Below are 25,612 nucleotides of genomic sequence, written 5' to 3'. Positions count from 1 at the left end.
GGAGCCGCCCCCGCACCCCTTGTGTTCTCCCATCGCCAAGGCCAGCGCTTCGGACCGCCGGGGCGGACCCTCGGCGACATAAAAGGGCCCGCGGGGCGCAGCTCTGGGAGTTCGTGCGGTGCGGGGGTTCACGGCGGCAGCTGGGTCGGTCCTCCTGCCATGGCCTGCAGTGCCTGCGCTCCGGCTGTGCCTGTCGCTTCGCCCTTCTGGGAGATGCTGGCGCTGCTGGCCCGGGAGCCAGGTATGGAGTGGCTGGAGCTGAGCCTTGCTGGGCAGGCAATCACCTCCCCACGTCGCAGTCCAGAAGCACCGCACATCACCGAGCCGGCTGCGCAGGCAGGCGGGTCCCGGCAGCGCGGGGAGCGCGGCACGGCGGCGGCAGGTACGTGCGGGACAGGTCCGGTCAGTGCGGGGAGGGACCGGTATGTAAGTGCGGGACGGGACAGGTCCGGTAAGTGCGTGACGGGGCCGGTAAGAAGTGCGGGACGGAGCTTGCGAGGCGCGACCGCATCGCTGGCGGCCGAGCCTCCGACCGGGCAGCGTTTTCGTGGTTTTGCTTGAGTTTGCTGTGTGATCTTTGCCGTTCTAACTTACGTAAGCCGTACCTTGGTTTAAAAATTGCTTTTTGCTTGTTTTCTCCATTACTACTCCACAACCTTGTAAGTTCCCAGCGTGTTACCACATCCAGTGCCTGAAATGGGCCTGGTATGTTGCTTGTTTCCCATTTGAAAACATCTGCGCTTTAACAGCTCGGCGTTACCGTATGTGAGTTGTCTCTATTAGATAAATTCACCGCATTGTCTAGGGGTGTAGGATTTAGGATTCTTTATTGCTGCTTAAGTAGGATGCTTGTGCCTCTTGTAATGTGCTAATGTGGATCCTCTCTTGTAGGAAGGGAGATCAGTTGTCATCAAAAGCATTCCTTGGGACCCTGGCCTCTGAAGACTTTGTCGTTGCTGGAGTGCTCCGGGAATAGTAGGCTTTGGGAAGCCTACCTCGAAGGACTGAAGAAATTCATTGCCTTTAGGAAAAGCATGGGAATGCCTGCAGCCTGGCCAATCCCAGTGGATCAAGTTAGAGGGTTTTTGGCTGTGCAATCTAATTATTCCTCTTCAAAGACATTCATGTACCTGGCAGCACTGTCTTACTTATCACAATTGACTGGTAACTCTGACCCTCTGGAAGATCCTATAACCCGTTGCATGGTGATAGGGTTGAAACGTCGAGCAGGTATCCTGAGGGATAAATATCTGCCTATAACAATTGAGATGCTACGATCTCTCTTAGGAGCTCTGGAGTCTGTATGCAGAACTCATTATGAATGCTTATTGTTTCGTGCATTATTTACTGTAGCTTTTTTTGGGGCACTCCGAATAGGAGAGATGGTGGCAAAGCACCGTAATGTACTGCAGCCTGAGCTTCTGTACCTGAGTGATCTCCAGCTGACAGAGAGAAAAGTGGTGTTTTTTCTGCATAGCTCTTCTGTGGGGCAGGAGAGACACATCATCAGCCTTGGGCTGTCTGGAGAGCCATGGGTGTGCCCTGTTCTGGCCCTCCGGAGCTATCTGACAGTTCGTTCACAGTTGGAAGGGCCACTCTTTATGCACTTGGATAATAGGACTGTAACGAAGAGGGAGTTCCTGACTGTTCTCCGATGTGCCTTGGATCTGCTGGGGCTGTGTTGGGAGCAGTATGGTGTGCATTCCTTCTGGGTGGGGACTGCTGTCACTGCTGCACGCTATGGGTTTCCCAGAGAAGATGTCACTCGCCTGGCAAGATGGCCCTGTATGACCCCAGGGAGACTCTTGCCATAGAGACCAACAGGAAAATAGAAACTAATGAATTATCTTCTTTATGCAGAGTCACCTTTTAGCTGCACAGTTTCTAGTCTTTGACAGAAATTTAGTATTAACACCGGAAATTAATTTTCTACATCACAGTAGAGTGATCTAAGTTCACTCATAACTTGCTTGAGCTGTTTGTAGTATTAAAGGTGCAGGGAATGCTTTTCTACCTCACGGTGAGGTGATCTAAGTTCACTTAGTACTTGCTTGTGCTGTTTGCAGTGTTAAAGGTGGGGCGGAATGCCAAACTTGTTGTGCATGGACTGCAGTGTTATCTTGTATAGTGTGAGTCAATAAATACTGCCTTTTTAAAAACAGTTTCTGCCTATTAGTGCTACCGTTGCTCTTTACTCAGAAGAAGTGGTAATCTTGACTTTGAGACCAGTGAATGACAAGTGGACTCTGAAGTTTTGAAGGAAAACTCATGAAACTTAAAAGGTAATAATTGTAAAGAGGAAGTAGTTAAATGGTAGTATCTTTTGTCATAGCTGTCCACTTTTTAACACTAACATGTCATTACAGTCAAAAGGGAACTATCAGCTACACTATTAGCCAAATAACAGACACCAAAGGATGATCTTTTTAAAATGCTGATCATCATAAGGTGTCCAAAGTGATATACCGCATCAACATACAAGAGTGACTTTTCATCAAACTACCTCTGAAAATGTTTCATTTAATTCTCTAGACTCAATTCCCTCTGAGCATAATTATCTCAGTCAGTATTTTTAAATAACAAAAATAGCACAAGGTTTACCTAACAGTTAATGATTTCCTTAGTATGTGATACCTGCTGTCCTTGATTCAACCTGCTGTTTTTCTGAATTTTAAGTTACCTGTTAAAATTGAGTTTTCAACCATCACCATAAAATACTATGTCCCAGTATTTCTAATTTTGTTGTTAATAGCATTTGTAGCACTTTGATAGTTTAAATGAAATAATTTGAAAAATTATTTGTAGGAGAACCAACTTATGCCTTTTACTTACTTGGCCTCAGCTAGGTCAGTTCACCTTTTCTTTCCTCCATGTCATTGCCACATGCCAGCCCCTGAGATTCAGGATGAATGACCAGTCTAGAATTCCATACATGATCACACAGCTTAAGGTGGAGCAGTCATGCCCACAGACACTTAGGCCTGTGCAGTCAGTTCCACCCCACCATCATGCACAGAGCAAAATCCTGCTTGTCCTTCTTTAACAACTCCCGTTTCCCTCCTGAGTAAAACACTTGTGAGCCAGAAAAATCCTTTGTGTTCTGACTCCAAACTAGTCTTGCCCCTCACTTCTGAAACAAGCCTTCTTCCTCTCTCAAAAACCAAGGCTAGTGAGACAAACTATTCCTTTTCTCTCATCACTGAGCCTGAGCCCTCTGCTTCCTCTGGCACACTTTTCATGGGGATATTTTAACTAAACCAATTGCATTTTGCAAGCGCCCTTTTGGCATGTTTTGACAGCTTCTCAAAAGCCCTTCTACTACAAATGAAAATACTAAAAGAGGTTTAGGCGATACCCAGAACTTGTTGAATAAAGAATATCCTTATTAGGAAAAGGAAGAGGAAATGAAAAAGGAAAATGAAAAAGAAAAAACAGCCTGACATTAAAGTTAACTTAGTGCAGGAGGAGATCTGTAAAAGGGACAAGATGACTGAATGAGTTGTTTCAGCTCTAGAGATGACATGCATTGCCTCTGTTCCTTCCACGCTTTTGGAAGTCCACTTTAAGTTAAATTTCCCGCAGACATTTTGCACAGAGTGTGGTAGTATTACATGTGTTAGTTTATTCAAGTGCATGACCAACACCAGAGCATTTTGAGTAAAATTCTTTATGAATTTTGCTGTTTAACCCCATAAAGTCTTTCATTCCCAAGATGAGTCCTAAACTGTAGAAAGCATCTGTGGTGGGAGAATGTGAGAGCTCACACTGCTGAACAGCTCGGGGTGAGGGGATGGGGTGTGACATGAAGTTATTAGGCAGCTAATGCCACAGGCCATTGTCATGAAAGCCAAGCTGAGATGTAAGATTTGGTTCCAGACTGACCTAGTCTTAAAGTAAATCTTAGTTTCTAAAGGGATGAGGGCAATGTGCCAGACACTGAGTAAATCTGAGTGACTTGTACTGGATATTGGGGTCCAGCTTATATAATGCTGCTGGAATTTGTGTTGAAGGAGTATTAGATCTCTCTGTAAGTACTCAATGAAGAATGCATGTGTGGAATACCACAAATGGCTTTTAAGGTCCGAGCTTTACAAGTCCAGACTTGTAGGATTTAGTGTCTAAGGCTTGATCTCCATAAGGAGCTTGAGTGCCTTTACATTAATTTACCTTGACTTTTTGATGATCATGTTTACATCTGATTTTGCCCCACTCAACTACAGACTGAGCCTGGAGACAACAAACTAGTATCTATCAGGGAAGTATCTGTCTGTATCTATCTGTACTTGCAGGAAGACAGTACCCCAGGAATACTACTTCACAAAGGTGTCCATAGGACATAATTTGAAAACTTATTTGTAGGAGAACCAACTTATGCCATTTACTTACTTGGCCTCAGCTAGGTCAGTTCACCTTTTTTTTCCTCCAACATGTCATTGCCACATGCCAGCCCCTGAGATTCAGGATGAATGACCAGTCTAGAATTCCATACATGATCACACAGCTTAAGGTGGAGCAGTCATGCCCACAGACACTTAGGCCTGTGCAGTCAGTTCCACCCCACCATCATGCACAGAGCAAAATCCTGCTTGTCCTTCTTTAACAACTCCCGTTTCCCTCCTGAGTAAAACTCTTGTGAGCCAGAAAAATCCTTTGTGTTCTGACTCCAAACTAGTCTTGCCCCTCACTTCTGAAACAAGCCTTCTTCCTCTCTCAAAAACCAAGGCTAGTGAGACAAACTATTCCTTTTCTCTCATCACCGAGCCTGAGCCCTCTGCTTCCTCTGGCACACTTTTCATGGGGATATTTTAACTAAACCAATTGCATTTTGCAAGCGCCCTTTTGGCATGTTTTGACAGCTTCTCAAAAGCCCTTCTACTACAAATGAAAATACTAAAAGAGGTTTAGGCGATACCCAGAACTTGTTGAATAAAGAATATCCTTATTAGGAAAAGGAAGAGGAAATGAAAAAGGAAAATGAAAAAGAAAAAACAGCCTGACATTAAAGTTAACTTAGTGCAGGAGGAGATCTGTAAAAGGGACAAGATGACTGAATGAGTTGTTTCAGCTCTAGAGATGACATGCATTGCCTCTGTTCCTTCCACGCTTTTGGAAGTCCACTTTAAGTTAAATTTCCCGCAGACATTTTGCACAGAGTGTGGTAGTATTACATGTGTTAGTTTATTCAAGTGCATGACCAACACCAGAGCATTTTGAGTAAAATTCTCTATGAATTTTGCTGTTTAACCCCATAAAGTCTTTCATTCCCAAGATGAGTCCTAAACTGTAGAAAGCATCTGTGGTGGGAGAATGTGAGAGCTCACACTGCTGAACAGCTCGGGGTGAGGGGATGGGGTGTGACATGAAGTTATTAGGCAGCTAATGCCACAGGCCATTGTCATGAAAGCCAAGCTGAGATGTAAGATTTGGTTCCAGACTGACCTAGTCTTAAAGTAAATCTTAGTTTCTAAAGGGATGAGGGCAATGTGCCAGACACTGAGTAAATCTGAGTGACTTGTACTGGATATTGGGGTCCAGCTTATATAATGCTGCTGGAATTTGTGTTGAAGGAGTATTAGATCTCTCTGTAAGTACTCAATGAAGAATGCATGTGTGGAATACCACAAATGGCTTTTAAGGTCCGAGCTTTACAAGTCCAGACTTGTAGGATTTAGTGTCTAAGGCTTGATCTCCATAAGGAGCTTGAGTGCCTTTACATTAATTTACCTTGACTTTTTGATGATCATGTTTACATCTGATTTTGCCCCACTCAACTACAGACTGAGCCTGGAGACAACAAACTAGTATCTATCAGGGAAGTATCTGTCTGTATCTATCTGTACTTGCAGGAAGACAGTACCCCAGGAATACTACTTCACAAAGGTGTCCATAGGACATAATTTGAAAACTTATTTGTAGGAGAACCAACTTATGCCATTTACTTACTTGGCCTCAGCTAGGTCAGTTCACCTTTTTTTTCCTCCAACATGTCATTGCCACATGCCAGCCCCTGAGATTCAGGATGAATGACCAGTCTAGAATTCCATACATGATCACACAGCTTAAGGTGGAGCAGTCATGCCCACAGACACTTAGGCCTGTGCAGTCAGTTCCACCCCACCATCATGCACAGAGCAAAATCCTGCTTGTCCTTCTTTAACAACTCCCGTTTCCCTCCTGAGTAAAACTCTTGTGAGCCAGAAAAATCCTTTGTGTTCTGACTCCAAACTAGTCTTGCCCCTCACTTCTGAAACAAGCCTTCTTCCTCTCTCAAAAACCAAGGCTAGTGAGACAAACTATTCCTTTTCTCTCATCACCGAGCCTGAGCCCTCTGCTTCCTCTGGCACACTTTTCATGGGGATATTTTAACTAAACCAATTGCATTTTGCAAGCGCCCTTTTGGCATGTTTTGACAGCTTCTCAAAAGCCCTTCTACTACAAATGAAAATACTAAAAGAGGTTTAGGCGATACCCAGAACTTGTTGAATAAAGAATATCCTTATTAGGAAAAGGAAGAGGAAATGAAAAAGGAAAATGAAAAAGAAAAAACAGCCTGACATTAAAGTTAACTTAGTGCAGGAGGAGATCTGTAAAAGGGACAAGATGACTGAATGAGTTGTTTCAGCTCTAGAGATGACATGCATTGCCTCTGTTCCTTCCACGCTTTTGGAAGTCCACTTTAAGTTAAATTTCCCGCAGACATTTTGCACAGAGTGTGGTAGTATTACATGTGTTAGTTTATTCAAGTGCATGACCAACACCAGAGCATTTTGAGTAAAATTCTCTATGAATTTTGCTGTTTAACCCCATAAAGTCTTTCATTCCCAAGATGAGTCCTAAACTGTAGAAAGCATCTGTGGTGGGAGAATGTGAGAGCTCACACTGCTGAACAGCTCGGGGTGAGGGGATGGGGTGTGACATGAAGTTATTAGGCAGCTAATGCCACAGGCCATTGTCATGAAAGCCAAGCTGAGATGTAAGATTTGGTTCCAGACTGACCTAGTCTTAAAGTAAATCTTAGTTTCTAAAGGGATGAGGGCAATGTGCCAGACACTGAGTAAATCTGAGTGACTTGTACTGGATATTGGGGTCCAGCTTATATAATGCTGCTGGAATTTGTGTTGAAGGAGTATTAGATCTCTCTGTAAGTACTCAATGAAGAATGCATGTGTGGAATACCACAAATGGCTTTTAAGGTCCGAGCTTTACAAGTCCAGACTTGTAGGATTTAGTGTCTAAGGCTTGATCTCCATAAGGAGCTTGAGTGCCTTTACATTAATTTACCTTGACTTTTTGGTGATCATGTTTACATCTGATTTTGCCCCACTCAACTACAGACTGAGCCTGGAGACAACAAACTAGTATCTATCAGGGAAGTATCTGTCTGTATCTATCTGTACTTGCAGGAAGACAGTACCCCAGGAATACTACTTCACAAAGGTGTCCATAGGACATAATTTGAAAACTTATTTGTAGGAGAACCAACTTATGCCATTTACTTACTTGGCCTCAGCTAGGTCAGTTCACCCTTTTTTTTCCTCCAACATTGCCACATGCCAGCCCCTGAGATTCAGGATGAATGACCAGTCTAGAATTTCATACATGATCACACAGCTTAAGGTGGAGCAGTCATTCCCACAGACACTCAGGCCTTTGCAGTCAGTTCCACCCCCACTGGTGGGGAGTGGTGGTTGCATGCTGGTTGAAAGTGGTGGTCTCCTGTCGAGGTTTTGGTCCTCCTCTTGGTCGGACAAATGACCCCTGAGGTCTCCTTACCCCAAGATATGTACCCCCAAGTCCAAGTGGGAGCACCCATTACCTCCCCCAGGGTGGTGAGTCACACAATGGGTGATCTCACTCTGTGAGTCATGGGGTATTTTGGAATTGTTAATGGCCCATTAGCAGACAGGTCCCCTCAGTCTGGGTGTGAAGGTGCTGACCACATGCTGGAAGGGAGTTATCACAGCTCTTATCTCACAGATGTCTTTCACACCCAGTTCACAACGTGAGGGGTCAGATGTGCCCTGGGCAGCTGCTGCAAATGGCCCATTGTTCTTGGGAAATGAATAGAGGGGTGTAGAATACATAGCTTTGATCACCCCCACACAGTGAGTCAGGTAGTCCTCTGGCTGAGAACTGGTGAGCAAGCTTTTTTGATCACTCATATTACTCTCATTACTCTCATTCAAACTCAGACTATGGTTATAGCTCATCATGCTAGTTTTGTATCTTGCTCGCTCTGTCTTATACACTTTTGTAACAAAATTATGGGTAACAGAAGGATGGGAGCTACCTGAAATTTCATGCTGGCTTGATCTTCATGTGAACAATTAGCCATGATTTCTGAGACTTTGGTTAGTAGAAATACTGTCCGCTATCCTTTACTACAAGTGTCATTGTGTTCACTGTGGGAATTAACTACAGTGGTGCAGCACAACTTTTGTGATTATGCTGTAATCAGAGATATTTGTTTTAACTGCAGTTCACTAGAATTGCTTGTTTGTGTAGTAATTTCTGTTTCTGCGCATAAAATCTAAGTGTAAATAAAGTTAAGGTGATGCAAATGTAGCATCTACTCAGGAATTTATTCTGAGGTGCCCCCCAGCTGCTGCTGCTGCTGGTTAGGCTGAGCAGACTCTTGGAACATACCTGCATAAGGAAGTGCTTTGTAGGCTACAGAAGCTTTGGATTTTTGCTGTCCCCTGTGTATGTGATGTGTCTGCTCACTGTCTTGTGCTGTATTGAGGCATGCCAGCTTCTAGTACTGTCTGTTGTCTTGCTGTGGAAGGTATGTGTATTGGCTGTATGTGGCACAGGTTTGGTAGTGGTGGGAGGGGGGACTGCAGGGTGGCCTCTGTGGAAAGAGGTAAGGAGCTGCCCAGTTCATATTTTTGTTTCCCTGTTCCCATACATTTTAACAGTGGATGTGCCTGACCATTTAACTTCCTGCTAGGACTCTTCCATTTAATTGATTTCAGCAATAAATTATGCTTCCCAGATGGGGATACAGGAAAGTTTTTTGCAAGTATTTTATGAGTGCAAATAGTTGTAGAGGGGAGTCACTGTATTAATGCTAGCACCTTTAATATATGTCATGTTTTGGAAGCTTTTAGCTAAGTCTGTCTTCTGGGGACCTTGGTGTTTGGCAAAAGAATGCCATGATGATTAATCAGGAATACTGGGAAGATGGAAGCCTATCTTATCTGTAATTTCTATTTCTCTGATGCATGAAACAGAAGAGAGTCAGATTTTGGTTTTGTAGCCCCCTAAGTGGAAGTAAATCCTAAGAAGTAGCTGGAGAGATGAGGAAGAATCAACTACACTTATTGACTTCACTAAGTTCTTATCCTGGTATTGGGAAGAAGAGAAATTTGTTTTAGGGGAAGGCCCACCAAGGAGGTTAGCTTTATAAAAAGCCCTGTTTTGATAGGCTGGCATGTTTTCAGATAATACCATTATAAATGCAGTGCATGATCTATAATTACTTGTTGGAGCTATAGGTTTCCTTTTACATGGCAATGAAAACTGAGACAGCTGGTAAGTGAATAAGGCCAGTTTTCTCCTGAACATTAGGAGTTTCACATCTCACCAGCTCAGAATTCTAAAATCGTTATCTCTACAACAAAAAAAAATATTTGCAAGGTTTTTCCATTTAGCTGTTCTAAAGATCATGAATAGAAGCAGAAGGGGATATAAGAAGGGTATTTACTTTAAGAAGTAAAATTAATCACAATTCTTTCCTAAAATGTTAATTAACGGGTTCACACATTTTTATCATGTTAAGAGTGAAAGGCTAAGCATACTGACTTCAGAAAGAACTAAAATACTCTTGTACTGCTGGTGATTGTCTGCATTGTGTACAGACACTGGTGAATAATTTTCAGGTGGAAACTGGAAGTCTTAAAATTTTCAGAATTTATAATTATGGAATTTTAGTACTTAGACTCTTCAAAAATAAATGAGAAGTAATAGAATCATAGAATCACGGAAGTGTTTGTTTTGGAAGGGACTTTAAAGATCATTTAGTTTCAATCCCCCGACTATGGAGGGCCCCTTTCACTAGACCAGGTTGCTCAGAGCATCATCCAGTCTGGCCTTGAAGACCTCTAGGGATAGGGCATCCACAGCTTCTCTGGGGAACCTCTTGCAGTGCCTCACCAGCCTCACAGTAAAGATTTTTTTCCTAATACCCTATCTAAACCTGCTCTCTTTTAGTTTGGATCCATTTCCCTTTTTCCTGTCACTACATGCTCTTATAAAAAGTCCCTCTCCAGCTTTCTTTTAGGCTTCCTCCTGATACTGGAAGGCTGCAATTAGGTCACTCCTAAGCCTTCTCTTTTTCAGGATGAAAAACCCAGTTCTGAGCCTTTCTTGTAGGAGAGGTGCTTCATCCCTCTAATCATCTTGGTGACCCTGTTCTGGACTCGTTCCAACAGTATGATGTCTCTCTTGTGCGAGGGACCCCAGAGCTGGATGCAAAGCTCCAGGTGGGTCTCTCCAGAGTGGAATAAAAGGGCAGAATCCCCTCCCTTGACTCTGGTCATGACACTTTTGATGCAGCTGAGAACATGATTGGCTTTCTGGGCTGCAAGTGCACATTGCAGGCTCATGTCCAGCCTATTTAGAAGTCTTTGTCACCTTGACTTCCTCCTTTTACTTGCTTTCAGATATGTATATCCATCAGTTGTGAATTACTTGTCCATTGAAGAGACTTGATCCTTCCTCTCCATAGCAAGGAGGACACTGATATTCTGCAGCAGCTGTAATAGCAGCATGCTGGGCACAACATGCCAGTGCTCTGCCTACCCTGCTCTTGCGTTTTGTTGAAGATGTTTCATTTCATATTCTTAAGTCATACCTCCTCAGGAGATTTGTAATTACTAATGTTGCAGACTTGGAAGCTGTATAGAATTGAAAGTACATTTATTTTAAGATATGTAAAGGAAAAGCAGTGGTTTTCAGTCAGGATAGGTGAAGAAGGCTGTTTTACATGTTGTGATGCAGGCTTGGCTAGAAGCATTAGCCTAGTGCTGAATACACCAATTGCTCATTGAATCCTCCCTTCCAATGAGATGTCATAATATGTTTCCATCTTGTTCTCTGAGGTTGCCTGTGTATTCACTGAAATGTGTTGCTTAACTACACTAATTACTTATATTGCCTTGAAGTACTGGCAGAAGAGAAATAATTATAGAACAAAGTGTACCACAAATCCCACGCTTTTTTCCTTATGTACAGCTTCTCACCAAGAGCAGAGTCGAGACCTGATCATACTTCAGGCATTAATACCATTGGATTAGGAGCAGCTGTCTCAAGTGGCAATGTAATATGTTAATTTTGTTAGAGCCCAGGAGTGAAGCCAATATGGAATTTGTTGCTGATGTTGTTCCACATTCTAGGAATGTTCTTACACTAGCTCTCTTATAGTTTGAGGAACAGGCTGTTGCACTTTCATATATGTTTCACAAAAACTATAACCACAGGATGGCTATAGGATAGTCTGACTTCTGATAGCTCTATTATAACTATAAACTGTATTAATCCCTCTTGCATTTTGTCCAGCATCTTGGTTCTATTTCAGAATAAAACGCTCTTCCTTAATCTAAAGGCAGCTGAGCCATCAGCAAGGATAATTCACAGCCCTCTGCCAATTGTTGGCAGCCAAGCACCAAATGTTTTCCAAAGCACACAGACCAATCAGATATGATGTGTGGTTATAATAGTATTTTAATGTTAAAGCGCTTTTTTCCTTTTTTTGGCCTTAACAGCTTTTATGCTTAATATCACCTTCCACAGCACTTAAAAAATAGCTGCTGTTTAGACCTGTAAGATTCATTGTAGGCTAACACTTCCAGATGGCAAATCCTATGTCTTTATGGGCAAAATAAGTTTTTTCAGCCCCACTTAACCAAAGAAAAGGATATTCCTTGGTGGTGACTCCCTGTATTAACACTTCTTTTTTTTTTTATTCTTTTTTTTCCCTTGAAACTACTAAACCTTCATTTCCATGCATTTGTTATGTGTTGAAGACAGCAATGTCATGACATTGGGCAATTGCTTAGTTTTGCAGATGAAAACTAACAGTATTAATACAGCCTCTCTTAACTGAGCCACTGTGCTCAGAGATGCTTAAGACAAGGAATGCTGTCTTCAGCTGAGATGGTGGTGCTTTGTTCCCAAGATATAAATGATTCTGTTGTTTCAGAATGAGTGTATTTGCAGAGTTTGAATAAAACTGCAGGTTTACTACCATATTTTGCTCAAGAAGAAATATTTTTGTTTAGACCATAGCATAATGTAGATGTGTTCATAACAGAACATCTTAAAGAATGTCAGTACCCATGTACCATAAGATGCTTAAGTAACTAAACCCATGGTTTATCAAAAATTCTTTTCCCTCCAAGATGAGTTGTTGTTGCTTGCTTTATCCCACAGGGAGGTTTGTTTGGGTGTCAATGCATTGTGGTAATTTATAGTTGTGTTCTCCGCCATGTGATTGTTTTGGTATTTTCAAAGTAGGCAGCTCTGTAATATTTGTAAACTTGGAAACTAAGTTGATTTGGCTTAGAAAAAAACTTGCTCTTGGAGTGGTTTGGAAGGTGGGTATTTTGCACTCTGATTAAAGCAGTATTTGTGTTTTCTTCCTCTAAATTCTGTGAACATGGAAAAAGCCCCACAGCAAATTGTGATTAGATAAAGCAGAAACAATTAGATAATGCCATTTTTGCAACATAAGAGATTTTAGTATCTTTTTAAAAGAGATTTTAATAATTATTTGCAACACTTGTGAACTACCACATATGAATTCTGTTTTAGCAGTCATCTTGCAACAGGAGTTCTGTGCATTCCTTGAAAACACAAAGTTTAGGTTGATAAATTAGGATCTGCTTTTTCTTTTTCTTGTCTTCATGATCTTTTGGCATCCTGCCTTTTCAGCCAGCTGGACTCACCCAAGAGCACAGAAGTTCAGATGTACCCTATTTTGTGTTGTATGGTGGATGTAAGCTTACCAGGAAAGCACGTTTTCAGGGGATGACCCTGTATGCAGATACTCTTGTGAACATGATAGTGTTTTAAAGGGATGCTCCCACCCTCTAAATTTTGGAGGGAGTGAAACTTTAGTTTTGAGTTAGTATCTGAACTGTTGTCTTTCAGTCTTGCTTCTTCAGATAGTGGTTTAATCTCTGGTTTTCCTGATATAGATACAAGCTGAAGAAATTCCTTTCTGAGGGACCTGGGGCTGCCTTCATCCTGCAGTGGTAGCTAAGGGGCTTCTCTCTACTTCCAAAAGCTGGAGTAGTTTGCTGTCTTCCATGACTCAAGAGTGATCATTGAGAGGAAAATGCTTGAGTCTGCTGGCACACTTGTAACAGGGTGGAAATATTTCTCTAAATTCAGTTTCTTTTGGTCCATTAGGCTGCCTATCAAGAGCAAACTTGGGATCTGGAACAGTGTGTAGGCCGAGAGGTTGTCTTTGTGTAGAGCACAGATCCTGCAATCAAGGGTATGCTGCAAAGTTGAACATTATCCCAATGAGAAAGATCTGTGTATAAAATAGCTTTCCGATAGCTGAAATTATAAACTAGTTTTGTTCGGAACCATGCCAGATACTGATGGACATAATACTAGTAGGCTTGTAAGCAACCTGGTGGAAAAGGATTACCTTGCTGCATTTTAGACTGTATTAAATATATACCAGACTTTTAGGTGCAAAGGAATTCTCTTCAGGTGCTGGGAGGTGGTTAGCAGAGCTGCTTGGGAAAGTTCACCCAAATAAAACTTATATTCAGAAAAAATTACAACTGTAACAATGTAACATTTTCATCATCTGGAAAATGTGGGTAATACTCTGCATTATCTCATGACCTAGAATTGTGAATGCTTCCTAATGTATTTCCTATCTTCCATGTGTACAACAGGGTGGAATAAAATATGAATGAGTATGTTGGTTTCTGATGGTAGGGGATTTTTAGACAGAAGGAAGGAGGAGGCAGTAGGTGGGTGAGAAAAAGGAGATGGAGAGAAACACATTGCATCTAAATGAAGTGCTGCATTTTCAGAGCAGACATTGTGGGGCTGTTCTACTGGCTGGAAGAGCTGTTGTTCCTGGTGCTGTTAAGACCACTTAGCCTAAGGAGGGAAGTCTGACTTTGAACAGTTAGTGTGCTCCTTGACCTTATCACAAGATAATATTCTGTAGCAAATGCTGTGAAGAATGTGAATGCAACAGCTTCTGCAGAGAAAACTTGGCAGGAAGGCAAGTAGAAGCAGACTGTGAGACACTTCTTACAAGCTGTGCTTAGAAACCAATCTGTTCTTTATTGTTCTTTGATTAAGGGATGGATTATAAATGGTACAGACGGCCTTGAGGCCTGTAATAGTACAATATCTGTAGCTTTTCCAGCTGGAGGCTTAAAAGCTCTTAATACTTTTTATGCAAAAGAGGGTAAGAATCCATTAAAAAAATCTGAAAATACACATGTCAAAATCTCAGGCTCAGGAGCAAGTTATTACTTTATGTAGAAGAAAGATTGAAAGAAGAAATTTTAAGTACATGTTTTTGCACTTCTCTACTGCTTTGCTTATTGTTTAGCAAAGATAAATATCTAAAGTTGAAAGTTTAAATAGGAAAGAGATTTCTCCCCTGTCATCTCCACTTCAATCTGTCCTTAATGTGCATGCAAAGTCAAACTTGCCTTGCATGGCAGTATAGTGAATTTAGATTTTTTGATGATGTCTTGATAATAGCATATGTATGTATCTAGCACCACAAAAAGTTACATGTGTTACGTGAGTGGTGTGCAGGCTCAGTGCACCAGTGAGTGGTACACTCTTGTCCCACTGAGCATACACAAGAACACAATGTTCTGCTCTGTTAATAGCCCAGACTCATTCCCACAAAGTCAAATGCTTGAACAAAATACGTGGAAGCAGGGTTGGGGTTTGTGTCATTGGCCTTAATCACCCTCTGCATCAGCAGAAGCAGCCTGTGCTTTAAATAGGGCTTTGTATCATTGTACAGCAGTTGACAATGATGTATATTTGCTCACCCTGATACCCTCTCGTGACTGGTCTCATATATGATAGGCAGACACAAGAAGGAAATTCAGGAAGACCTTGGATTCCACCACAAAATAGTTTTGTTTCTTCTGCTTATCTTTCTCTTTAAAAGAACATCTTGTCTCCCCTTGTCTTACATCAAATATAAGGCAAAAAATCTGCAAAATTAATAAAAGTAGAGTAAAATGTGGTGTGATTTTTTGTGATAAACGAAAATCGCCTTGTCTCTCTGGGTCGATCAGTAGGCTGGATGACAGGGCCATCTGCTGGCAGAGGGACTCTAACAACATCCCTGTGAATTCTCCTGGGAGCGACTCTAGTTCTGGGAGTGGTTAATGGCCTGATTGGAACTTCCAGTTTCTGGTGACTCTTCTGAAATTATGTTTGTAGGCGGCTTCATATTTTATATTCAGTCCTACCTTGGTAAAAGAACTTTAGAGAACTGTTTAACTGTAAATTTAAGCTCCATTCAAATGTTAAATGGGATATCTGATCTGGGAATAGAATTGCCATCACAATTTAAAACTGTATTCCGAGGAAGATGGGTTTGTAGATGAACCTCTCAGATCAATAAGAAATGATTAATGCTTGCTCTGCACACAAAATGTCTACATAAGGGATGTTTTGATTAAAAATACAAATCAGATTTCCTGTGAACAAACATAAAAAAAGGCCAAGTGGTCTGGCATACTGTGATTGTTAAATTTCTTGTGTCTTTAATAATGCAAAGGTTTTTGAAAGTATTTCAGTTTTACTTTTACAAGCACTGTGTAATCAATGCAACATCTCAAACATAACAAGCATGCTCTTGTGTATCTGTGCTCATGTTTGCCTGTCTGTATGTCCAATGTGATGACTGGAAATATTACAGATTTTAACTGAGAGGTTATGATCTATCCCTTTGCAAGTTTATAATTAAGAACATGAAATTATTTGTGCATATAAGAATAAACTGAGTAAATGACATGAAAACCTGTTTCTTGGTTTGTCTTTTGAAAGCCTGGAATTTGGCTTCAAGAAGATTTTGTTACAATAAATGTGCAGGGTTCTTTAATATACATGATCATATGCAAATTAAAGTACATCAGTCTGCAATGCTTGACAAGTGCATGTTGGTGGTGTAACAGGTCACAAGCCTGTGGTAAAACAGCCTTAGTCCTGATTGCAGTAGTGTTCACGTATGTATGACCAGGCTTCATGAAGGAAGATTTGGGAAGGGCTCTCCCCATGTGCCCTTTCAGCCTGCGCAGTGGATCTTTTAGTGAGGCTCAGCGTGCGCAGAACTGGCCCCACCATTTAAGAACTAGGGTCCATTTGCCACGGCCGAGCAAGCTCGGACAGTGACAGAGAAGTCCTCAGGACTAGAACCTACAGACCTCAGTATTGCCAGGAGGCCTCCCATCCAAGTGCTAACCGGGGCTGACCCTGCTGAGCATCCGAGATCTGACGGTATCGGGTGTCAGGGTGGCATTGAACTGCCCATAGTGCTTATATTTACTCACTTAAAACAGTACCTCTCTAGTCACCGTTGTAATTACAGAGGTGTGAAGCAGTAGCTGCTTGCTGCGAGTGGCAATGTACTATAGGTATATATTACAGTGGACTATAGATGTCCCCTGAGAATGCACTGCTCTGACTGTATCCAAAAATCTTTTGTGTTGGTCTCTGATTTTTGTTGTTTCTAACAGCATATACCTTCATCCCACAGAGAGAGCAGGTTATTACATACTGCCTAGGGGCTGTTCTGACCTTTTTGACTTCTAAATTGTTTCCCACCTTTTACTCCTTTGTCATGTGAAAGGGAGGAGGGAGACAGGAATGCAAAGATTTCTAGTCTTAACTGTATTCATAAGTTATTAGCTATAAGTCTACCCAGAGTAATCAAAGCTTTATGAACCCAGCACTGCCTGCTGAACTAGGACAGAGCACAGGCTGGAAGGTTTTCCAACCCCTGATATTAGGACCACATTTAAACCAAGGAGAAAATTATTAGCAATAAGCGCTTCTAGACCATCAGAGCCTTATGTTCCCAACACTGTCAACTAACGGACAGCCCACAGGTTGGAAGGGTTTCTGACCTCTAATATAAAGCCACACTTAAGCCAGAAAAGAACTTTTCTCACAACCGCTACCGAAATAACATTTATTAATACAAATATGTGACAGTTATTGTGGGTTCTGCTTTGCCAGTGATAACATTCAGCTGCAAGATTGTATTTAATTGATAATAAAAGACAGCAAAAGAAACCAGCACAAAACACATTTTACAGAGACAAACACACTTAACTCAAGTTACAATACAGCAATGTATCACATTTTTTCAACAGACAGAAACTAGCAACAAAGAACTACTAACTAAAAACACAGCCACCTAAAACACTTATCTAGACACTCTCTCAATAACATAGGACAATAAAATAGCTTGCACACCTCTCTCTCTGTAACACAAAACAAAAGGAAAGAGCAGAGCTTCTTTTTATCAACACACATGTTGAAAAAGAAACTTCACATTGAAAGTAAAGCAAGTTACTGTAGTTGCAAAACAGAGCTGGTCTTAAAAAGTAAGAATAGCAAAAAGCAATAACCAGTATAAAGTAGTAAAGTGTGAAGCAAGTTACTGTTATTAGTATTAAGGTAGCAAACCACATTTAGTAAAGGAAATGCTTATAAAGTAAGAATCAAAGTAGCTGTTAGCATAAGATGTAAGATAGAATGTATAAAGGAAGAAAGTAAAGTTAAGAAAGTAAAGTTAGAAAAAATAGAAAGCACATGGTCTTCTCACCCCTACATTGTTCCAGGAGGAGGAGGAGACAGGACAAGCTGCAGCAGTTACCCTCACAGAGACACTGACATTTTTCCCTCTCCTACTGGAGTTTAAACTCCAAACACTTTTTATACCTTTTTTTTTTCTTTCATGTGGTTTGTGTGACTAAAAGTCAATCTTTTTGTGTGATACAGTTGCCCAAGGGAAAGTGGCTCCTTTGAGCAGTTATAGAAGATATTGCAAAGGGGGGCCATGCTATTTCTTAACACTCCACCCTTTGTTAATCTCATCAGTTTGAAAACTTTTTGTTCTCTGCTGGAGCACCCCTCCAGGGGCTGAGGCGTCTTCCTCAACCCGTCAGGCCTTGTCAGGGGCCATCACCCCACACTCCTCTGACAATTCAGCAAATGCAGTGATGGAGATGGATTTCATTACATGTGCTTTGACCAAAGTTATTTATTGTTTACCATGTAAACCTGACCATCTGACCTGTGACTGCCTGAAATATAGAAATTATGCATATGGAGGGATCATCTTTCTTCTAGGCAACAAACTACAGCAAAAGACTATGCAAGAATAAAGCAACAGCATTTTATATTGCTGGATCGGGACTATTCTAACCAATTGTTTTTTTCCCGGTAGTTCATTCTATATTTTTGCTTTCTGTTTCAGTGACTATTTTCTGTTATCTGTTCTAAAAGGATGGCAAATGGACTGCAATATATTAGGAAGGATGGATTGGACTGTGGAAAGGAGGAAGTAATCTCCTCTGAGAAACTTGGAGGAAAATGTCTGTGGTACTAGAAAGCTAGCTTGGCAATATGAGTAATATAGATAGAGCTAGTGAAGTTCAGACCATCAGGGTAGATGGGAAGCCAGGTGTGATATTGTTTCATATTCATATTCTATCCTGCAACTCTCTCAGCTAAATGTAAGAGCTGTCCAATAACTCTGTTGTGAGGGGTTTTTTTTTGTGTGTGTGTGTGGTTTTTTTTGTTTTTGTTTTTGGTAATGTGTTGTCAAGTTCACCTGGGAAAAATTGTATTGTATAGGGAAAGTCCAGTTTTTCTCCTGATTTATGGTGCTGAGTACTGGTCTCAAAATTGCCCACATCTGTGGAAGTTCTTTGCAGTGATATTGGGCTACTGCAAATATTGCCTGTGTTGTCCAGCTTTGGTGTAGCTGCATATCTTCCATGTGGCATCACTTTGGTAGGTGGAAACCTTGTTTTGTCAGCATGGGAGTAAGTAGGCTGTGGTTGTGGGTTTGTTGGTTTGGGTTTTTTTCTGTGTGATATTGGATGTGTGATGTACAGTGCAACTATACCAATTAAAGTACTGAGATTCCTTTTTTGTGAGCATTCAGAAGTTCCACTGAAATCATTCCAAACAGAACCTAATTATAGTAGAGCATGACCCACCAAAGAAATGTAAAAGAATTTTATTTGTTTTCTGTCTCAGCATTATCTTGAGAGCAGGCAGAGCTCAGGTTACCAAGAGAGGGGAGGGTTCGTCAGAGCTCCAGGTGGTGGCAGGGACAAAGACAATCGATCGCTCTTGGACTCTGACAGCTGCTGAGGGAGGACTGAGTTGCTTCTAGCAGCACATCAGTGCATCAGCATCTTTATGCAGCTGTGCAACTTGATTTTTTGTTAGTTTTGGATGGTAATAAACACTTTTATGCCCTTGGGAGAACAGTTCTATTTAAGGTCCAGAAATGAAGAGAAAGAGTTTGTCCTCCTGTAACGTGTCTGTGGGGTTGCTGTTCACAGCAATGATGCTCAAAGGTGAGAATACTGTTTGATAGCTGAATGTTGTATTGAGGTTTATTTTATTCAGATAGGATCTTGTGACTTGATACGCCTTACATATTTAAGTTCCAGAAGTATTTAATCTGTTGTATTTTACTTTGTCTCACTGATGCATAGACAAAATGATCATGTACATCCAGAACTGCAATGTTCCTTGTGAAGCTTTGACTTGTTCGGATATCTTTTTGGTCAGGAGGATTTGCTCTGAACTGGAATTAGTGCAGAAAGTCAGTGTCAACCATCAGAGAAAGATGTACTCCAAAGCACACTTATTTCCTACATTGCCACTTGGCATTTGCATGCTTTGGTGAGGCCAGGTTTGCACCCTTCAACTGAGGGGGAGGGAGAGATTTTTTGGATGTGTAGTGGCAAAACCTCTCATCTTCTTATGAACAGCCCAAGTGCAGAGGGAGTGAGCGCTCACCACCTGAAGATGACCATGACAAAATGACCTCTGTTTGGAAACAAGCTGGGTTTTGAACCAGATAAAGGAGAAGGCTGATAAAAAACAGATCCTGTGAGGTGGAATAATGCTTTTTATCATGTGTAGTGGTATCTTTCTTCTCCAGTATCTACTCTAATCCTTTCTTTCTCTTTTCCTTATATGTTTTCTTCAGTGATATTTTTATACTTTCATTTTGTTTCATTTTTATAGATAATAACCAAAATGGATACATACCTCCTTTCCATTGCAACCACATTGTTCTAAAATAAACCAACCTTATATAAACACCGATGATGCAGTGTCATTTCACTCTAGCCTGCCCTAAGGGTTCTATTATTAAAAAGAACTTCAGTTACCCTGCCTTCAGTGGCAGGTTGTAACAGAGTGGTACTGTTATTCTTGCTCTTTGCTTGAAAGAATGTGTGAATCCATATAAAGGTGATGCAGAGGCTACAGAGAGAAGCTGTGATGTTCAGCCAAATAGTGTCATTTAAAATGTCGAGCTTCAGGGAGTTATCCTTAGTGACTAAATCTGGATGGCAAGAAGCATCTCCAAATACATGGTTTGGAAAAGATCCTGGTGCAGGGATGTGTTCATACAACATGCAATTTTCAATTTGTGAAGAAAAGCAGCTCAGACTTTTTACAGATGGTAGTTTAAAAAGAAAAAGACTAAATTCTGAAAGTAGCATGAGTCTGACCAATGCTGCATTTGGGGAGATACCAGAAGTCATTAGCCTGGGAGCAAGTTTGACTTCAGACTTTGCTAACTGTAAGTCAGTAATCTCTGCCTATGAAAGACACTGGTGAAATAAAGGTAATGATATTTACCTTCCAAAAATGTGGGCTTTGCTGTATACAAGTTTTTTTTCAGTGGATGTGAAAAGCTTAAGTTAGCTAATAACTTACTCCAAGTGGATGCTGTCCTTACTTGAATAACTTCATCAGGTGTACTCTTGTATCAGAACTAATGATATTCTACAGTATATGAATGATATACAGTTACAGTAAATACTACTTGGAGCAGTAGAAAGAGGACATTTTCCTTATACTGCTCAGTTCTTAGTCTGATTTACTGAACAAATCTGTTATCTAGCTGTAGAATCAGCCAAAGGAAAATATGCTCACATGCTTTTTAATGAACTGTTTGAAGACTACTCCAATGCTCTAATACCAGTGGAAGACACAGATAAAGTACTGAATGTCACCCTTCAGATCACATTGTCCCAAATTAAAGACATGGTGAGTAAATGTATAGTTCTGTTTTTCTAAAAATATGCAGAAATGTATTAGGTGTAAGCCTTTTGCTTGGAGCAGGAAAAGTGCCCTTCATTTTCTTGTGACAACTTCAGTAATGCTTTCTCAGGAGTGTCTTATTCTCTAGTTCTTTGTAGATTCTTATCTGCTTGCAGCGCTGAATTTTTAAGACTTATTGTGTAGTTAAGTGTTTGTATCGCACCCTCCAGGCAACTTTCACTGAGTTTTAAATACAGCAAATGCTTCTTCTAACATGCAATTAATTTCTACATAAAATCCCTAAAATTAGCCTTCAGTAACTGTTTATAAATGTGGTTCTGCTAGATATACTTTTAAGGCAAAAGAAAATAAGTCTGGAAGGAAAAGGGAAGATTATTTTTGTGAGTTCTGAATTGCAACTTCAAGGCTCACCAAGATTTTAAACAATTTCTTAGCCTGAATCTGTTGTCTGTTTGGTATTCTAAAGCTCACAAAAGGAAAGTTTTAAGATACTGGGAGCCTTAAACACTGTGATTAAAGCTTGGGAGGGTGCAGGGGGAAGAAGGTTGGGCCAAGAGAAAGTCCAAAAAACGATCTCCCTGTACAGTGCATGGGCACAGATACCTGTCTGAGAATTACTCTTGGGGCCTGTTAGTATTCCAGCCTGTTTTGAGCACTACATCAAAACTATACCACAAATGCTGTCTGCATCTGATTTTGTCACCTTCAGCTAGAAATATTCCTATGTTTTCATGCAGGATGAAAGGAACCAAATTTTGTCAGCTTACTTATGGATTCGACAAAGCTGGTATGATGCATACCTCAAATGGGACAAAGATAAGTATGATGGGTTGGATTCTATCAGGATTCCAAGCAATTTGGTTTGGAGACCAGATATTGTCCTATATAACAAGTGAGTGTGGCTGGAAAGTATTAGCTTGCATATTTGAGGGAGGGAGGGGGTTGAAGGAGGAATTCACCAACACAGTCTGAACTTTCATCACTTTACCTTACCTTAGCAAGGGCTGTATTTGTTGTCTTAACATTGTTGGTGATCATCTAAATATTTTGTAATAAAGCTATAGAGAAGATTTGGAAATTGGTTATGCTTCAGAGCAAAGCTGTTCTGAATTTCTCTGCACTGGAAATTGAATATCCTGGCAGTCTGAAGTGCTTTCTGCTGAGGCTCCTGAAGAACACTGGATGATTGTCCACAAAAAGGTGGTACATGAAGGCTGCACTCCTTTTCTGCCCTTCTAAGCCAGTAGTGGCCAGCAGATCATTTTAATCTTTTAATGGACTCTACCCTACTGATTCCTGTTTGAGGTCAAGTTTGAAGAAGCTGTGGCCAACAAATACAACACAATATAGCAACACTGATGTTTAGCATTAATGGGCAGTGATACCTGTAAATAACACTTAATAGTAAGTTCCTACTAAAATTCAGTGTTAACATGATTTCAGAAGCATGCTTTTAATGGTGTGAAAGGAGGGTCTTCCCCTTGCCCCCTCTTTGGCCAACACTCTTAAGTTATGGCCTGTCTGCCCTGACTCATTTTTCTGTCTTTTAGGGCTGATGATGACTTTTCAGAACCAGTGAATACTAACGTTGTGCTGAGATATGATGGAAAAATCACTTGGGATGCACCTGCTATCACGAAGAGCTCATGTGTAGTGGATGTGTCTTATTTTCCTTTTGACAGCCAGCAGTGCAACCTTACCTTTGGTTCCTGGACCTATAATGGTAATCAGGTAGACATCATCAATTCTCTTGATAGTGGTGACCTCTCTGACTTTGTAGAAGATGTGGAATGGGAAATTCATGGTATGCCAGCAGTTAAGAATGTCATCACTTATGGCTGCTGCTCTGAGCCTTATCCAGATGTGACCTTCACACTGATTTTGAAAAGGAAGTCATCTTTCTACATATTTAATCTATTGCTTCCTTGCATTTTGATCTCTTTCCTGGCCCCACTGGGATTCTATCTCCCTGCAGACTCTGGTGAAAAAGTGTCTCTGGGTGTTACTGTTCTTCTTGCTCTGACTGTGTTCCAGCTGATGGTTGCAGAGATCATGCCTCCATCTGAAAACGTACCTTTGATAGGTGAGCTTTATGTGCTTTGTCTTTAAGTATGACTTATTAATAGCAGGGCTGTTTGTCATGGGATCTATATGTAATTTGTGGCTTTGGGGAAGATAAATTTGCAACATTTTAAAAACATATTGAAATACTTAAAATATATGGAATTTGTACAGGTATGCTGTATTTTTAAAAGTTATTTTGTGTTTATTTTAAATTATTTGTTAGATATTTTATATCTATTAAGTATAGTTAGATATTCAGAATTGTGGTATCATGTCTTGAAATAAAGCTAGTAATGGAAAACTATTTTAGAACCAACACATGAAGTGTAAACAAGAGCTTTAAACACAAGGCCAGGCTGTTTCAAGATATGTTTCTGTCAGATCCAGATGGTTAGATGGCCTGGCTGACACACTCACAGTTGACTTAACATCTGACAATTGCTTCACTGAATTGTAATTTCTGGAAATCCATTATACTGAAATTTAATTTATGTCTGGGAGTCCAGAAGAGCTCATGTGTAATGAAAGGGACCTAACTTCAGTCTATTTTCTCTATTCTCTCACTCTCCCTCACCATAATTTCCAATCCCTTTGAAGACTGGGATCATATCATACTTGTCTGTGGTGCATCCTGTGTCCTTGCTGCCAGTCCGTGTTTCTCCTGCAGAGCAGGGCTGGGAGCTGCCCCTTGGCACAGGCAAGAAACATGACCTGTTGGTTGGTGGTCAGCTCTGTACTTCAGGTGTGAAAAGCAAGGGCAGAGGAGCACAGCTGGCATTCGCTTCAGCTCACCACCCTCCAGTTCTGTGCCCTGACATCTTAGCTGGCAGCAAACAAGTTGTGGATATCAGCAAAGTCTGGATATTTCCTGGCCTGTATGAGTGTGAAGGCATCTCTCTGCTGGTGTGGGGTGCATCAATAGCACCAACAAAGCATTATCATCACTTTTGTTAATACATAGAAAAATAGGATTTCCAGTGTGCCAGGTGAAGCCATTGGCTTTGGGATTTTGCAGACAGTAGGAAAAGAGCAGGGCTTCTGCAAACATTTTTGGGCTGCTTTCTGAATGGGTGTGTTTCAAGAAATCAGAAATTTGGGCTTGTAAATATTTACTACGCTGATACAATAGTCACCTACTCATCTGATAAAGGCATGCTAGTAAGGAAAATGAGATTTTATTTTAATGGCTTTAATCTTTGTTTTTAAATGGTAAATTAAGTGTGATCTAAGTACAAAAATTTGACGTGATTAAAAATTTGTTTCACTTGCATTTATGCTTAACATTATGTTGTCACATTACTATTTTTTATTGAAATATTTTATTAGGGCAGCATCTCTAACATGATTTTGTTTTCTATTCCAGGAAAGTATTACATAGCAACTATGACCATGATCACAGCCTCCACTGCATTGACGATCATTATAATGAATCTCCATCATTGTGGCTCAGAAGCAAGGCCTGTTCCACAATGGGCCAGGGTAGTTATTTTGGATTACATGTCAAAAATCTTTTTTGTATATGATGTGGGTGAAAATTGCACAAGTCCGAAAAGAGAGAAGGAAGAAGAATGTAGGTTAGAGGGGGATGATGGGTGTCGAAGGAGGCACAAAGAGGTTAGGAGTCCTCTTTCCAATAGGAATGAGGACTCTAATCTTAGGGAGAAGCTCAATGGAAATTTGAATAAAAGCTATGGAATTCATAGTGAAAATATTAGGGAAACTGTAAATTGCTGTTCCTGTTACAGAATGCTGATTAAAAATATCGAGTATATTGCTAATTGTGTTCGAGACCATAAAGCAAACCGGGCCAAAGGAATTGAGTGGAAAAAAGTTGCAAAAGTGATGGACAGGTTTTTCATGTGGATTTTCTTTATCATGGTGTTTTTTATGAGTGTGCTGATCATTGGGAAAGCAGCCTAACTGAAAATGAACATATTCCTTTTGTCAATCTGAGTATACTGGGTTAGTTTGTTTTGTTGGAGTTCTGGGACAGGGGTGCTTTTGAGAGCTTTGTCTTGCATTCTGTAACAATAAACAAATTGATTCTATAGGCTGTGACAGTGTGTTGAGACATTGTGTAACTGAGGACTTTGTTGGTGATTGTCCTTGACTTTTAGTGTGGGAGTACAGCCCTGATGAGTCTGCAGGGTGAGCACTCTGCTCCACATTGATGGGTGGTGGCTGTAACTTCAGGCTGAATGGGCCAGAGCATTGC

At 40.9% G+C, this 25,612-nt stretch overlaps 1 protein-coding gene across 2 annotated transcripts; it reads left to right on the top strand.

The window, feature by feature from the left end:
* On the top strand, window positions 1-25,317 carry CHRNA9 (cholinergic receptor nicotinic alpha 9 subunit). Of its 2 annotated transcripts, none has more exons than XM_071555209.1 (5): window positions 1-382; window positions 21,173-21,318; window positions 22,071-22,225; window positions 22,884-23,416; window positions 24,761-25,317. In XM_071555209.1, exons 1-5 carry the CDS (start codon window positions 160-162, stop codon window positions 25,315-25,317), a joined length of 1,614 nt encoding a protein of 537 aa, XP_071411310.1. In that variant the 5' UTR covers window positions 1-159. The 2 variants fall into 2 exon arrangements, with proteins under 2 accessions (XP_071411310.1, XP_071411312.1); XM_071555211.1 differs by lacking the exon at window positions 1-382 and adding an exon at window positions 19,538-19,607.
* Window positions 25,318-25,612: the final 295 nt, after the last annotated feature.

The sequence above is a fragment of the Pithys albifrons genome, chromosome 5 (genome assembly GCF_047495875.1).
Source record: "Pithys albifrons albifrons isolate INPA30051 chromosome 5, PitAlb_v1, whole genome shotgun sequence".
Classification (NCBI taxonomy): Eukaryota; Metazoa; Chordata; class Aves; order Passeriformes; family Thamnophilidae; genus Pithys; species Pithys albifrons.
Note: the sequence above shows the minus strand (reverse complement) of the source record. Positions and strands in the feature narration are given on the sequence as shown.

What these genes read in the sequence shown, in the direction of transcription:
- CHRNA9 (XM_071555209.1), top strand. Translation starts at nt 160, where the DNA reads ATGGCCTGCAGTGCCTGCGCTCCGGCTGTGCCTGTCGCTTCGCCCTTC. An exon ending in TGTCCCAAATTAAAGACATG is followed by an intron (nt 21,319 to 22,070) that starts GTGAGTAAATGT and finishes GTTTTCATGCAG; the next exon opens with GATGAAAGGAACCAAATTTT. An exon ending in TGAAAACGTACCTTTGATAG is followed by an intron (nt 23,417 to 24,760) that starts GTGAGCTTTATG and finishes TTTCTATTCCAG; the next exon opens with GAAAGTATTACATAGCAACT.